The 13947-nt window shown below is 36.3% G+C and overlaps 1 protein-coding gene across 1 annotated transcript in view; it reads left to right on the forward strand.

The window, feature by feature from the left end:
- The first annotated feature begins 608 nt into the window (after nucleotides 1-608).
- The window catches only part of LOC101741868 (serine/threonine-protein phosphatase 6 regulatory ankyrin repeat subunit A), a 40596-nt gene continuing 27257 nt past the window's right edge, over nucleotides 609-13947 (forward strand). Inside the window, exons 1-3 of the mRNA XM_038014601.2 lie at nucleotides 609-707; nucleotides 10505-10606; nucleotides 12340-12456. Of these exons, the coding sequence (XP_037870529.2) occupies nucleotides 615-707; nucleotides 10505-10606; nucleotides 12340-12456 (312 nt within the window). The 5' untranslated portion in view covers nucleotides 609-614. The remainder of the gene's footprint in view (nucleotides 708-10504; nucleotides 10607-12339; nucleotides 12457-13947) is intronic.

A 13947-nucleotide genomic window follows, 5' to 3' on the forward strand; every position in this document is an offset into this window, starting at 1 on the left:
AATCGCTTCGAGCTCCCTCACTCAAATTAAGTGCCATGTTTTAAAGATTTAAGTCTATGAAGTGAAAACAACAATATGGCTTATTAGCATAAAAAAGTTGAGCGAACCTTAAAACATAGAGATATGCTGTCGTGGACTTTTTTTTAGAACTTATAAAGGGGAGGAATTCCCTCATACATTATTATAGCGAAACTTTAACCGTTTCCGCAACGCACGCAGCGGAAGCTCTCCAAAGGAAAGTAAGCCCGATTTGGAAACATTCTTTATTAGTGCTCCGCTCATATTGGTTTTAGCGTTATGTTATCGGACCAGTGGTTCCTGAAATTAGCGCGTTCAACCAAACAAACAAACAAACTCTTAAATTTTTTAATATTAATATTTTTAATATTAATATTACGTGTTAATAAGGCACATTATTTTCTTAGTTGTTAATTTATGCGACGTATTAATATAATCCATTACCAATTTGGTTCGTCGAACGAATTATATGTATCATCAGTTCCTTTCGGTCATTTGCTTGTTTAATAAGAAAATTTGATATATATGATATGGTTTTTTGCTTATAAATTTCAGTAAAGAAGTTAAAGTGTTATTTTGTTTTTCAGGCTACGGGTATGACGCCGCTCATGTACGCGGTCAAAGATAACCGGACATCGTTTGTGGAGCGCCTCATCGAACTGGGTTCTGACGTTGGAGCCAGAAACAATGTATGTATAGTGTTACACGCTGGGGCTCGGGATAAATAAATGTTCCACCAAAGTACAACTAAAAACTGTATTCAACACTTAGAACACTTAAAACACTTCACAAACACTTTAAAATTCTCAATTTGCTTCTTCCGCTTCGCTTCAGGTGATCCGTTCGCTGTTTCGAGTAGTTCCGATTACTAACTGACTGCGTGCTATCTCTGCAACGCTTTTATAGTCGATACCACATCCTTAGAATTATCGAGAATATTTCACACATCTCTAGTATTTTGCTTCCATTATCTGACAATAGATGGCGTTGTACTTCTCAAACGTTCTAGGTACTATTAGATCCTTCGATATTCGTTCAACTATTCGGCGATAGATGGCGTTACTCTTACAGGCGTAACAATAGTTATGTGTGTCTAGTTTTTAAGGGTTCCGCTCAAATGTCCGTAACTTCGAAACAGAAAAAAACGATCGCTTCAACAGCAAACTGAACTAGCAAATTAATTTCATCTTTTTTTTTGTCCGATTTATACTGGTTTCTATATATTAGAGCGAAGCCCACCTGCTGTTAAGTGGTTACTGGAGCCCATAGACATCCACAACGTAAATGCGCCACCTTGAGATATAAGTTCTAATGCCTCAGTATAGTTACAACGGCTGCCCTGCCCTTCAAACCGAAACGCATTACTGCTTCACGGCGGAAATAGGCAGGGTGGTGGTACTTACACTCACAAGAGGTCCTACCACCAGTTGTTATAATATTAATTAAAAAATAATTAACACTTTTATTACATACGCTTTGCTCTTTTTTTTAACCGTCTTCACCATCTTCCTTTTCTCTGTCATTCTGTCTGTCATTCTCTTTTCCTTTTCATTCCGTTTCCTCTCACTCACATCTTAACGCTCCGTTCTTTTCATACGTTCCGTTCTTACCAATCCTACATTTATATATTCCTCTATTCGTCTTTTATTATTCATAAAGGTTCACTATTAAAGCCGTGTAGGTACAAGAAACGTGCCAAAGAAACTGGAACGGACTGGTAATTTCTCACAAAACATGCGAACTACACGGCGTCGCACGACCTTGTGTTGTAATACTAGCTAAAATATAAAAAATCAATAAAGCTATGTTTTTGGAAATGATCGTGTTGTTTATGTCTTTCATTAGTTACAGACGTGTATCTCCGGACAACTTCTAGTTATTTTAGTCTTTACTCATTTAAATTTAAAACGAAAATCAATGATAATAAATATACAATATATTTGAGGCACTAAAAGGTAGTATTTCTAATTCAAATATAAAAAAAAACATGTTTGTTAGTGCATGAATTAGTTATTAAAATGCACAGTCAAAAACATGATAAACAAAGAAAATGAAAATGATAGGATTATGCATGAGAGGGTACTTTAAAAATAGAAGTTTTCATCCAATTTAAATTCCACAGGGAAAAAGCTTAAATGCAGTATAAGCTCTTTATTCGCTCTTCTTTCATTCGCGTTATCACTATTCGCAGATTAAAAAAATGCAAACCAAATTCTATATTCGCGGCTAAAGGTTTCTTTATTCGCGGATCCAATCTGTACATCGGTACATACATATTGATAAAAAGAATTTCAATAAATATTTAGGTACCCAACTGAATACTCTTTGTAAATGCGTCGCTAAATGGACTAATAAAAAATAAAATAGACCTTATTACAACTAAGCTTAAAGTATGTTTTTGTCACCCAGGAACGTATTCCCTATAATAGCATGTACACATGTAAATTACAATTCCATATTCACGGTTTTTGTGTGTGAGAATTCTTTGTGTTGGTTTTTTTTTCCAAAAAGCTGTAAACAAATGTATCTATTAATATCACTGTAAAATAAGTGATGTATTCTGAAAAATAAATACAAGCCAGAAACAAGTTTACTCGCAGCCTAAATCTATTTCAAACATACACACAGACTTCAACCGGGAATTGTATCCATACCCGTGAAGAAACCTCTACAATATACCTTTATCATATATTTTATATTAAATATATTTTTATTTATTTACTAGCTTACCCGGCAGACTTCGTAGTGCCTCAATCGATAAATAAAAGATCTAAACTTTTGTATAAAATAAACTTAAAAAAAACAAATGGAATTAGTCCGACGGGGGACACATCAAAGAAAAACAGAATTGTTATTTTTATTTAATTCCGAACGTTCTCATATTTATCTACATTTTAAACCTTCTCTGGACTTCCACAAATAATTCAAGACCAAAATTAGCCAAATCGGTCCAGCCGTTTTCGAGTTTTAGCGAGACTAACGAACAGCAATTCATTTTTATATACAATAGATTATTAACATAGAAGTAGACACACAATCATAATGTGCATCTGTGCTTGAACTAAGTGATAAAACCTGTATCTCAAGCAGCAGTGCTCCTCGTACAAAGAATACAACAACTTTACTTCAGATACACAAAAATAAAGAGTTAATAGACAAGAAATAAACTGAAATTCATGGTTTGCATAAAAGTGACATAATGTGAGCTTAAAAATATAAAAATTAACAAAAAATATTGAAATGAATATACCTCCTCGATATTTTCTAAAATTCCACAAAAATCTATAGTATAGTTAAGCCAGTATAAAACAAGGTTAACATAGATTACGTCACTAGATTTACCTAGAAACCATCGTAGATATTGCGATAAGTGCAGACTTTGATTTACGCCCATTACCTCTGACGGGTCATTGCGGTCAAGAAATAAATATAAAATGCATTTCATATACCTATGAACACTATGAATTAATTTTATATTAAATGTTATAGTCGTATATATTATGTAGTTTATATTTATTTTATAATGAATTCGTGGCCTAAAGGATAAGACGTCCGGTGCATTCGTATTTAGCGATGCGATTGTGCCGGTTTTCGAATCTCGCAGGCAGATACCAGTTTTTCTAATGAAATACATACTTTTTTTTACTTAACAATTCACGATTGACTTCCACGGTGAAGAAATAATATCATGTAGTATAAATCAAACCCGCAAAAATTATAATTCGTGAAATTACTGGTGGTAGGACTTCTTGCAAGTCCGCACGAGTATGTGCAACCACCCTGACTATTTCTATTGTGAAGCAGTAATGCGTTTCGATTTGAAAGCCGTTGCACTATAAAAATTGAAACTTTAGAACTTATATCTCAAGGTAGGTGGCGGCATTTACATTGTAGATGTCTATGAGGTCCGGTAACCATTTAACACCAAGTGGATCGTGAGCTCGTCAACCACCATCTCAGCAATAATAAAAGAAGTCAGGCCTACAACGGTAATAAAATTAACTCATGTTTGCTTTCAATGTTTATAAATTGATTGTATAAAACATGTTTATGAAGTAGTATAAGTCCCTTGTTCCTTGTCCAAATCTTCATTTAAATTTAAAGTATAAACAATGATATAGTAAAAAAAATGAGAATCTTTTTCTGTTTCAAGAAAAACATATCTTTACTTAGCTTCGATAGCGTAGTCGCTCCAGTGTGCGCTGTACTTTAGACCCACGTCGCTCAAGTACTTACATGGCCGCCGTAACCGATGCCGCGATACCAGTGCCCTGCGATTCACGACTCAAATGATTGCATTAAAAAATAATAGTTTAAAAAAACTAACACAATACGCCTTTATAGAAAATCCAACAAAAAAATTGAAAATAAATTTTAATTTGAATTAAAAATTGTGTAAGAAAAAAATATTTTATTTAAAAAAAGCGTGGTGTGCTTTTCAGGATATTATCGAAATAACCCTTCTACTTATATCTGTTCATAAAATATTTATATTATACTATTATTATACTACTGATACCATGCACCCCACGCTTTTTTTGTTTTGTTTTTTTAAACTATAATTTTTTTTATTTTTTAGTAGAATTTCTATTTTTTCAACTTTTTTTAATACCTATTTAATTGCCATTGGTCCTTAATAAGTACCTATACCAAATTTCGAGTTATTGCGACGTTTTGAAGGGGGTCAAAATCATGTTCAAAGATTCCGTTACATACTAACATACATACGACTGAAGCTAATAAAAGCGTATTAAAAATGATTGCATTAAATAATTGCACACAAAAAAAACATGCTTAGTTTCTTTTTTTGTACTTTCATTTTCACATGGACTTATTTAAATTTCACATTTAACAAGATGATTTTTGAACCCTTAAACTTAACATAAATCGATTCAAAATGAATCTAGGTTATGCAGCAGACATTTAAATCTAAGATTTCTTGTGGCTTATTCGACTTCATAACGTCTGTCTCTGATGCTATATGATCACGTAACACTTAAGCTAAAAACACTAATTTGGAAATCTCTTAGAGAATGTCTTAATGGTTAAGGTGTGATTAGAATTTTGGATACTACGATCTTAATAAATAAATTAATATTTCTTTGTCCTCTAAGTATTTCTAAATCATAAACCCGGTTATGATGAAATTTTAAGCGGTTATGAGCACTTCATTGAAGTTCTTAACATAGTACCGTCCCTACTTAATTGCTGGTAGCCTAAGAGACTATTCCAGATACTCACGGACCGGTGGATGAGACTGAAGGATCACTCTGAGAGAATATATGCTAGCACTGATCCTAGCAAAAGCAGTGCTTCGTTGAATTTCAATTTAGTGGTAGAACGGCGACCCACTAAAAAGATCCGACGAGAAACACAGTGGGTTGTGTGTATGGGGCTTCACACAACTATCAAGATAGTCATGAAAGGGGAATGGATTTCACTAGTCTATTTTATATCTCATATATATAAAAATGAATTGCTGTTCGTTAGTCTCGCTAAAACTCGAGAACAGCTGTACCGATTTGGCTAATTTTGGTCTTGAATTATTTGTGGAAATCCAGAGAAGGGTTAAAAGGTAGATAAATGAATGAATTAAATAAAAATAACAATTTTGTTTTTCCTTTGATGTGTCCCCCGTCGGATGGATTCCCTTTGTTTGTTTTAAGTTTATTTTATACAAAAGTTTAGGTCTTTTATTTATAAATTGAGGCCCGACGAAGACTGCCGGGTCAGCTAGTCTATGATAAAAAAAATTTAACTAAATTAACTCGAGCATCTGATATTGCAGTAATATTCACTCATAGTTAAATCATCAGACGTGAATCAGTACAAAGTTCATGGCATTTTCGCCGAAATTCACCGTTGTAATTTGAATGTATGTCACGCAAAAATATAATTATGGTCGACTTGAAAAATACAAAGAAAATCTAAGGGTCAGTTATGTGTCACATACGCTCTTTGTGTTATTGCTATTGTTGTTTAAGCTATATTCTTGAACTGTATGTTAATATTAGGTACTATATCAAATGATGTGATATTATGTATTGTTCAAGCCAGGACTATTAGGTATACTCTGTGTTAATCCATTGAACTGTCAATGTGATTATCGGAGATTGGCAAACTTTTTTTGTGACAAGTGTGATGTTAGGCATTAGGTACCTACTAAGTAGGTAAACTTTTCCAAGCCTCGATATTTTTCCTTTATTTATTATTGTTTTAATTTTAGTTGTTCAAATTTATGCTTGGAATAAGTACTTTATTTTTTTAATTATTTTTAAAGTCCTAGTTGAACTTAAGATGCTGAAGCAGGTAATGTAAACGCCACCAGCCATTTTGTACTCTAATAATATTAATAGAGTAATATTACAAAGACGGCTAAACGGATTCTGATGGATTTTTTATTGCTTTGATGGGTGGACCAGCTCACAGCCCACCTAATGTTAAGTGGTTACTGGAGCCCATAGACATCTATGACGTAAATACGCCACCCACCTTGAGATATAAGCTGTAAGGTCTTAGTATAGTTACAACGGCTGTCCCACCCTTCAAACCGAAACGCATTACTGCTTCACGGCAGTTATAGGCGGGAGGGTGGTACCTATCCGCGCGGACTCAAAAGAGGTCCTACCACCAGTAATTACGCAAATTATAGTTTTGCGGGTTTGATTTTTATTACACGATATTCTACCTTCACCGTGGAAGTCAATCGTGAGCATTTGTTGAGTACGTATTTCATTAGAAAAATTGATATCCACCTGCGGGATTTGAATACAGTTGGATCGTTCAACACGTATGCACCGGACGTCTTATCCTTTTAGGCCACGACGACTTCAGTGTGCTTAGTGCGAGTTTTTAACGTTCTCGATAGCGTAAACGTTAGCTGATATTTGTATGGAATGACATCGTTTGCGTACGTTTGCCGCCAGGAGCGCTGTTCCAATTGCATACCAATCTATCGCTATCAAGAAAGTTAAAAAACTCGCAATAAGCACACTGGCTTATACGATTGGCACGTGCGACTAATAAATCGCGTCATTGACACTAGTCAAATAAACAGCAGGGGCTAAGCTTCGCATTTTAATCGATCTTTTCAGCTCTAAATCATTTTCTATACTGCAAATGTAGCCGGTAAGTTACGATACTTGAAGTAAATTGTTTCAACCTTCACCCCCCCTTCCGCTAGTAGATAAATTGTCGAGTTATTTCCATCTTTGCAGTTTATATCAGCGTTGCGTGCACCGTATACTGTGAGCCGTCACTCACTTTGTATTCAAATCTGTTTACTATAAGATAACAACGAATGTATTATATACTGTTATTTATATATTATTTAGTGCGAAATAAACAGTGAATCGTATAGCTAATCGTTATGACCCGGTTCTTTGGCTGGCTTCTCTGAAAGGCGCATAATCGACCTTACTCTGTTATTTATTACACTTTATGTATTTGTATATAAGCGGACTTAAAGCTTAAGGCATTCTCTACTGGTCAACCAAATAATTATTCCGAATCTATTGAAATTTTGATGTCTCGTGCTGCACAGCGAGTGTCGCTTCAATAAATAGGTTCCGTAAAAGGGTGTAAATAGACACAATATTGAACTTCACTTCATTTATATTTGTATATGTCTTCAATTGTCAAAAGAACATTATATTGGGCTTACCTATGTCATGTCTCTTAGCTGTTTTTATAGTTTTCAGTCGTCTAAATTGGCATTTATTCCTTAATTACAGCACAAAATGCAAAAATTTGTTTCGTTTCTATTGACCGCACATGGGTTCAATAAACAAGAGGTATGAGGTGAATAGAAAAAACGCTAGGGTTGGCAATTTCCAAAATTAAGTAAACACCTGCTTAAGTAGATAACGTAAGTGTGAAAAATAGGTGGGCAGTTAGTTATGTAGGTAGTCGGCAAACGCATAAAATATATTATTAAGTCCAAGTTGACATGGTACGAAACGTATTTAAAAAAATCATTGCATTATTAGAGCCTTCTGATGGTGAGTCATCGTCACGAATGCCTGGGTACAGCCAAGTCTCTGTCAATCGCAAATACGGGCCTTAGGCGTGATTGCAATAGGCACAATTTAATAATCGGATTATACGTTCTGATTGTTTAATTTCTTAGACAGTTAAAAATCGACAACAAAAACGCACAGCTTGAGTTGAGAGAGTCTTCTTTTTTGATTTGGAATCAGTTAAAAATCCGCACACGAACTAACCTTCGTTTCTCAATGTCGTTAACTTTCCTTAGAATTTTAAAGCGAGCCTTTATGAGTCTCTCAATTTTATCAAACATTTATGTTGTGGCTTAAACATCGTTAAAGCTATTAATTCATACGATAATGTATGATATTTGTTTTGAAATTAACATTAAATAATTTACTAGATAAAGCTGAATTCAATTCAACATTACGACCAAAAGATCTTGTGGGTATCGGTATTATTAATTTTTTTAATGCCCGTGTAGGCAGAAGAGCATACGGCCCACCTGATGGTGAATGGTTACAGTCGCCCACGGACTTCAGCAATGCCAGGGGCAGAACCAAGCCGCTGCGTACCATTGAATTAAGTGTGCCTTTCATATTAGAACTTTTGGGACATTTGAACAAAAAAAAACAAATGCGCTCATTTCTCTTGGTGTCAAGCAACCGGTTGATGCCATGGAGCCAATAAGCATTATTCCAGAAATACCTAGGCGTACTTTAAGATATGAGGCGGAAGTCTCTAGTTATATTAGTTATTAGACTGTTCCAGCCTTCAAAGCAGAACGCAGGTCTGTTCAGCGGTAGAAATAGGCAAAACGGTGTTACCAACCGGCTCTCAATACCAACTTCAACTATCTAGTATAATCAATATTTACTATCTTCTTTATCTTATATATATATAAAAATGATTTGCTGTTCGTTAGTCTCGCTAAAACTCGAGAACGGCTGGACCGATTTGGCTAATTTTGGTCTTGAATAATTTGTGGAAGTCCAGAGAAGGTTTAAAAGGTAAAGGTAAATATAAAAATGCTCGGAATTAAATAAAAATAACAATTTTGTTTTTCCTTTGATGTGTATCCCGTCGGACGGATTCCTTTTGTTTGTTTAAAGTTTACTTTATACAAAAATTTAGGTCTTTTATTTATCGATTGAGGCACTACGAAGTCTGCCGGGTCAGCTAGTTGCTTATTAAGACTGATGCAACAAAAACGCACTGATCTTATCTTAAAGTTTAAAGTCTGGGCAGTAAGTCTTCTGACTCCTCAGCTTTTGGGAGCTTTTGTGTCACTCCTCTAATTTATTTCCAAGCACTGTCCGCAAAAATCTTGCAAATGTCATCCAGCAATAGTGTTTAGAAGTAAGAGCCCATACACTTCTTGCTTCGAGTTACCCACCTGTTACTGCGACCGACACCAGTCTGTTGTTACTACTCCAGATTACTTTCCTTGGACTTACTTCTTTCTCTGTGAAAAGAATGTGCTCTCTGGGGACTGAGCGTCTTTTACTTTACTTTTACTTTTTTGTAAATATACTTGAGATCTTAGAACTTATATCTCAAGGTGGATGGCGCATTTACGTTGTAGATGTCTATGGGCTCCAGTAACCACTTAACACCAGGTGGGCTGTGAGCTCATCTAGCCATCTAAGCAATAAAAGAAAAAATAGAAAAAAAGGTGCATCAGTCAAACAATATGTGCAGCGGAATTTCATCTACCCTATGGAGACTGGATCGGCTCCAAGTCCCAAAGCATACAGTCATGTGTCTTCGCAGTTTGTACCGCGAGGATCCACAGTAGACTTTCAGTTTGTTACGATCCATTCGTCTCATTGAATCCTATAGATAAGGATTTTGCATGTAGTTTTTCTGGTATACGTTGCTAGAACAATTTACTTTCAATATACATCCTGGAATTCAATATAGATTCGATAATTTCTTATCGTCTGGCAAATCAGTTCAGGGACGATTATAGGTATCATGGAGTTTATTCCAGCCAATCGTTCTGTAATTATCAGTAACCAGCCGTACTCGCTCGCTTCGCTGGGTATTTAAAATTAACATTCTTATTTATTGTCATTATTATTAGGCATTCTAACACTCACATAAATATTAGCCTATCCATTAAGAACATGTATTTTCTATATGGATACCAAGTTTCAAATCAATTGGATGCATGGTTCAGTAGTTATAACGGAACATCCGTAAAAACTGGTGGTAGGACCTCTTGTGAGTGCGCGCAGGTGGGTACCACCACCCTGCCGTGAAGCAGTAATGCGTTTCGGTTTGAAGGGTGCGGCAGCCGTTGTAACTATACTTGAGACCTTAGAACTTGTATCTCAAGGTGGGTGGCGCATTTACGTTGTGGATGTCTATGGGCTCCAGTAACCACTTAACACCAGGTGGGCTGTGAGCTCGTACACCCATATAAGCAATAAAATATATATATATATATATATATATATAGTTTTATGTTATTTGACCCGTGCTTTTATTTTCGCAGGACAACTACAATGTACTCCACATCTCAGCTATGTACTCGAGGGAAGATATTGTCAAGCTACTACTCTCGAAAAGGGGAGTCGATCCTTTTGCCACCGGCGGGGTAAGGAAATGGAAATTAACAAATATGCTAGAAATAAGAAGTCGAGTTGTATGACTTCTGTTGGGGTATCTTAAGAACCAGCGTCGACGAGCCAGTGCTGTTTTCATAGAATACCTTCCAATGTAGTTAAAGCCCCCATTGTAAGCATTACTACATATACTGGTGGTAGGACGTCTTGTGAGTCCGCACGGGTAGGTACTACCGCCCTGCGTATTTCTGCCGTGAAGCAGTAATGCGTTTCGGCTTGAAGGGTGGGGCAGCCGTTGTAACTATACTGAGACCTTAGAACTCGTATCTCAAGGTGAGTGGCAGCATCTACGTTGTTGATGTCTATGGGCTCCGGTAACCACTTAACACCAGGTGGTTTGCTCGTCGACCCATCTAAGCAATAAAATAATAATAAAAACACATATCTTTCATTATATCGAGTGTGACCATATTACAATGCCCTCAATGTACAGCAATTAGAACTGACGCGTGAGTACCACGCTTGGGATCGTGAGCTTACTCCTTTATTGCTTAGAGGGTTGGTTATAAGCCCACGCCGCACCTGCCAAGCGATTACCGTACCACTTACGATTAATTGTCGTTAAGGAAATTACTTTATTTTCTTTTCGTTTTTGTCGAACGGCCTCTTCACACGCTTTATATTATGAAGGTAGTCGCATAAGTATTAAAAGAATAAAAAGTCACAAAAGGAATGTCTTCAATTTCACCAAAAAGCTGCGTTATCTATTTGACAACTATTCATTCAATTTCCAGCCTTAATTCAAATGTCTAGAATCGTCTTTCGAGATGTTAGAATTCAGCGTGACTAATGACAATAATCGTTTTGAACGATATACTGGAAAGGATGCGGAAAAATACCGAAACAAAAAAAAAGCTAATAAGGAATTTTGAAGTTGGTGCCATCAAAACTTTTCATTCCGCCAAACAGACAATAGAATCGTACAAAACTTTCAGATTCCTCCTCCATACCTGATTCTATAGAATGCTACAGATTTAGGAAAGCTAAGAAGAACAACTGCAAACTGATTTCTTCACGCTTTCAAAGTTATAATGGACGTGATCCAATGCGCGTTTCTCATACAATTCAACGCTCATTCGAGTCAACGGCAATACAGGAATGAGCATTTCGTCTGAAAATCGTTAAATATATTCGCGAGTGTCCAACTCATTCGTTTATGTTGCAATCCGTTCGAAGTTACCACTAGTTTATAACCAGTACAACCGCCTATCTTCATTTCAAAAATAATACACCCTGTATAGTATATTTACAGATACATCGCTCTGTCTCATAAAAAAAAAGATGTGTGGTGTCGTGGGACACCGGATAGGAACGAAGTTCCTTATTATGAAAATATTAATTTTAAGTTCTATTCGAGGTATAAAGAAAATAATTATTCGGGTATACATTTTTTATTATGATTTTTTCAGTAATAAAAATAAAATAAAATACTTTACAAAATTATCAACTTTATTTTATTCACAATGGTTTAAAAAATATAATATTAATATACAAAGAAACAGCTATTTATATGAGTAATAATACCTAATAACCGTCATCACGTAGACTATACATTAGACACTGTATAGCCATCATACTAAGACTATACATAAATAATAAAAATCTTACGTTACGGACGTTTTTTCCCGGTTACCCCACCGTATCGTACCATAAGGAACTTCGTCCAAAAAAAAATTTCTAAGCATTGCTTATCTTTTTAATGTAGAGTCGACAGCAGACAGCAGTCCACATAGTGGCGAGCAGGCAAACAGGAACGGCCACGAGCATACTTAGAGCACTCCTGACTGCCGCCGGAAAAGATATACGCCTACGAGCTGATGGAGTAAGTACATATTATTACGTACGTGTTACTGGTGGTGGGACGTGAGTCCGCACGGGTAGGTACCACCACCCTGCCTATTTCTGCCGTGAAGCAGTAATGCGGTTTGAAGGGTGGGGCAGCCGTTGTAACTATACTTGAGATCTTAGAACTTATATCTCAAGGTGGGTGGCGCATTTAAGTTGTAGATATCTATGGGCTCCAGTAACCACTTAACACCAGGTGGGCTGTGAGCTCGTCCACACATCTAAGTATTAAAAAAAATAAAAAAACGATGGATGAAAGGTTATTTGGTTTAAGCGACATTTTGCTAAATACGCGACACGTATCTTTGTAATTAGAGGTCCGTTTTATTTGGTATTAGCATCACCAATTGTTCGACAATCGATGTTTTTAATTGAACTTCAATTAAGTTTACCGCATTCAACTACCGGAAGAAGTTTTTTTTGTTATAATATTTTTTCCAAATTCTATACTTTAAATGGCCCTCCTGTGAAGTTGTAAAAATGTCACTTAAACCAAATATCCTTTGACCACTCGATATACAAATGCCACATTTCTTACGATTCTGTAACGGCTGACGGATTGTTATAACTGTCAAACGTTTATCGCATATTACTCGTCTTTAATTAATTAATCATTCTGATGTCCATTGCAATACATTATATTATGTTCAACTTAAGATACTATTGTGACGTAGTTGTTCTTTGCGTCCGAAATGAGATCTCAGCATTCTTCCTAATTCTGCGCCCTCGCTTGCGTGCTATTGTCAGAAGTTTTAAGACAGACCGAACTCCGGGCTGTATCGATAAGAATTTAATTCGTTCGCCTACCTAATTGTTGATAGTCCAAGTGGTTAACTCAACTTCTCGCAGACTGGTAGGTGAGCTCACGGGACTCAATCTGGGAGGCTAACACTAACTCTACCAAGAGCAGTGCTTCGCTGAATCTTAGTCTTAAGTTTTAAGTGACTTTAATTAGTGTCTTAAAAACAGAATACCTGTAATAAAATTTCAATGTTTCGTTCAATGAACTCCAAGTCGACCTCAAGAGAAAGATCACAATCATAACATTGATACGTCGCTAGTAAAGCGAAAGGCACGCCGATGTCGCATTCAAAGCACCATCGCGTGAATCGATAAAGTTTAGACTTGCGACTGGCAAAAGAGTCGATCGGTAAACACTAGTAGGAGTAGTGGATGCAGCGTCGCACCATCGCGTGCAGCCGCCCGTCGCCTGGCACCGCCACCCACCCCTGATTAAGGAATTGCCCCCAAATACTCCCACAACGCGGCCCGTAAACAAATCCTCCCTATACTACCGAACCCGATGGGCCAAATTATGAAAACACCGTAACGTGGTCGCCCATCACGTGACGCGACACGCATTAATTTGACAAATATTAATTAATCCTTAAAAAAAAATCCAGCCAAAACTCGACAAGGGGAAGTCGGCGCTGGCGTTTTAAGGACGTTCCGATAGTGAAAACGAGCC

The sequence above is a fragment of the Bombyx mori genome, chromosome 12, assembly GCF_030269925.1.
Source record: "Bombyx mori chromosome 12, ASM3026992v2".
NCBI classification, from domain to species: domain Eukaryota; kingdom Metazoa; phylum Arthropoda; class Insecta; order Lepidoptera; family Bombycidae; genus Bombyx; species Bombyx mori.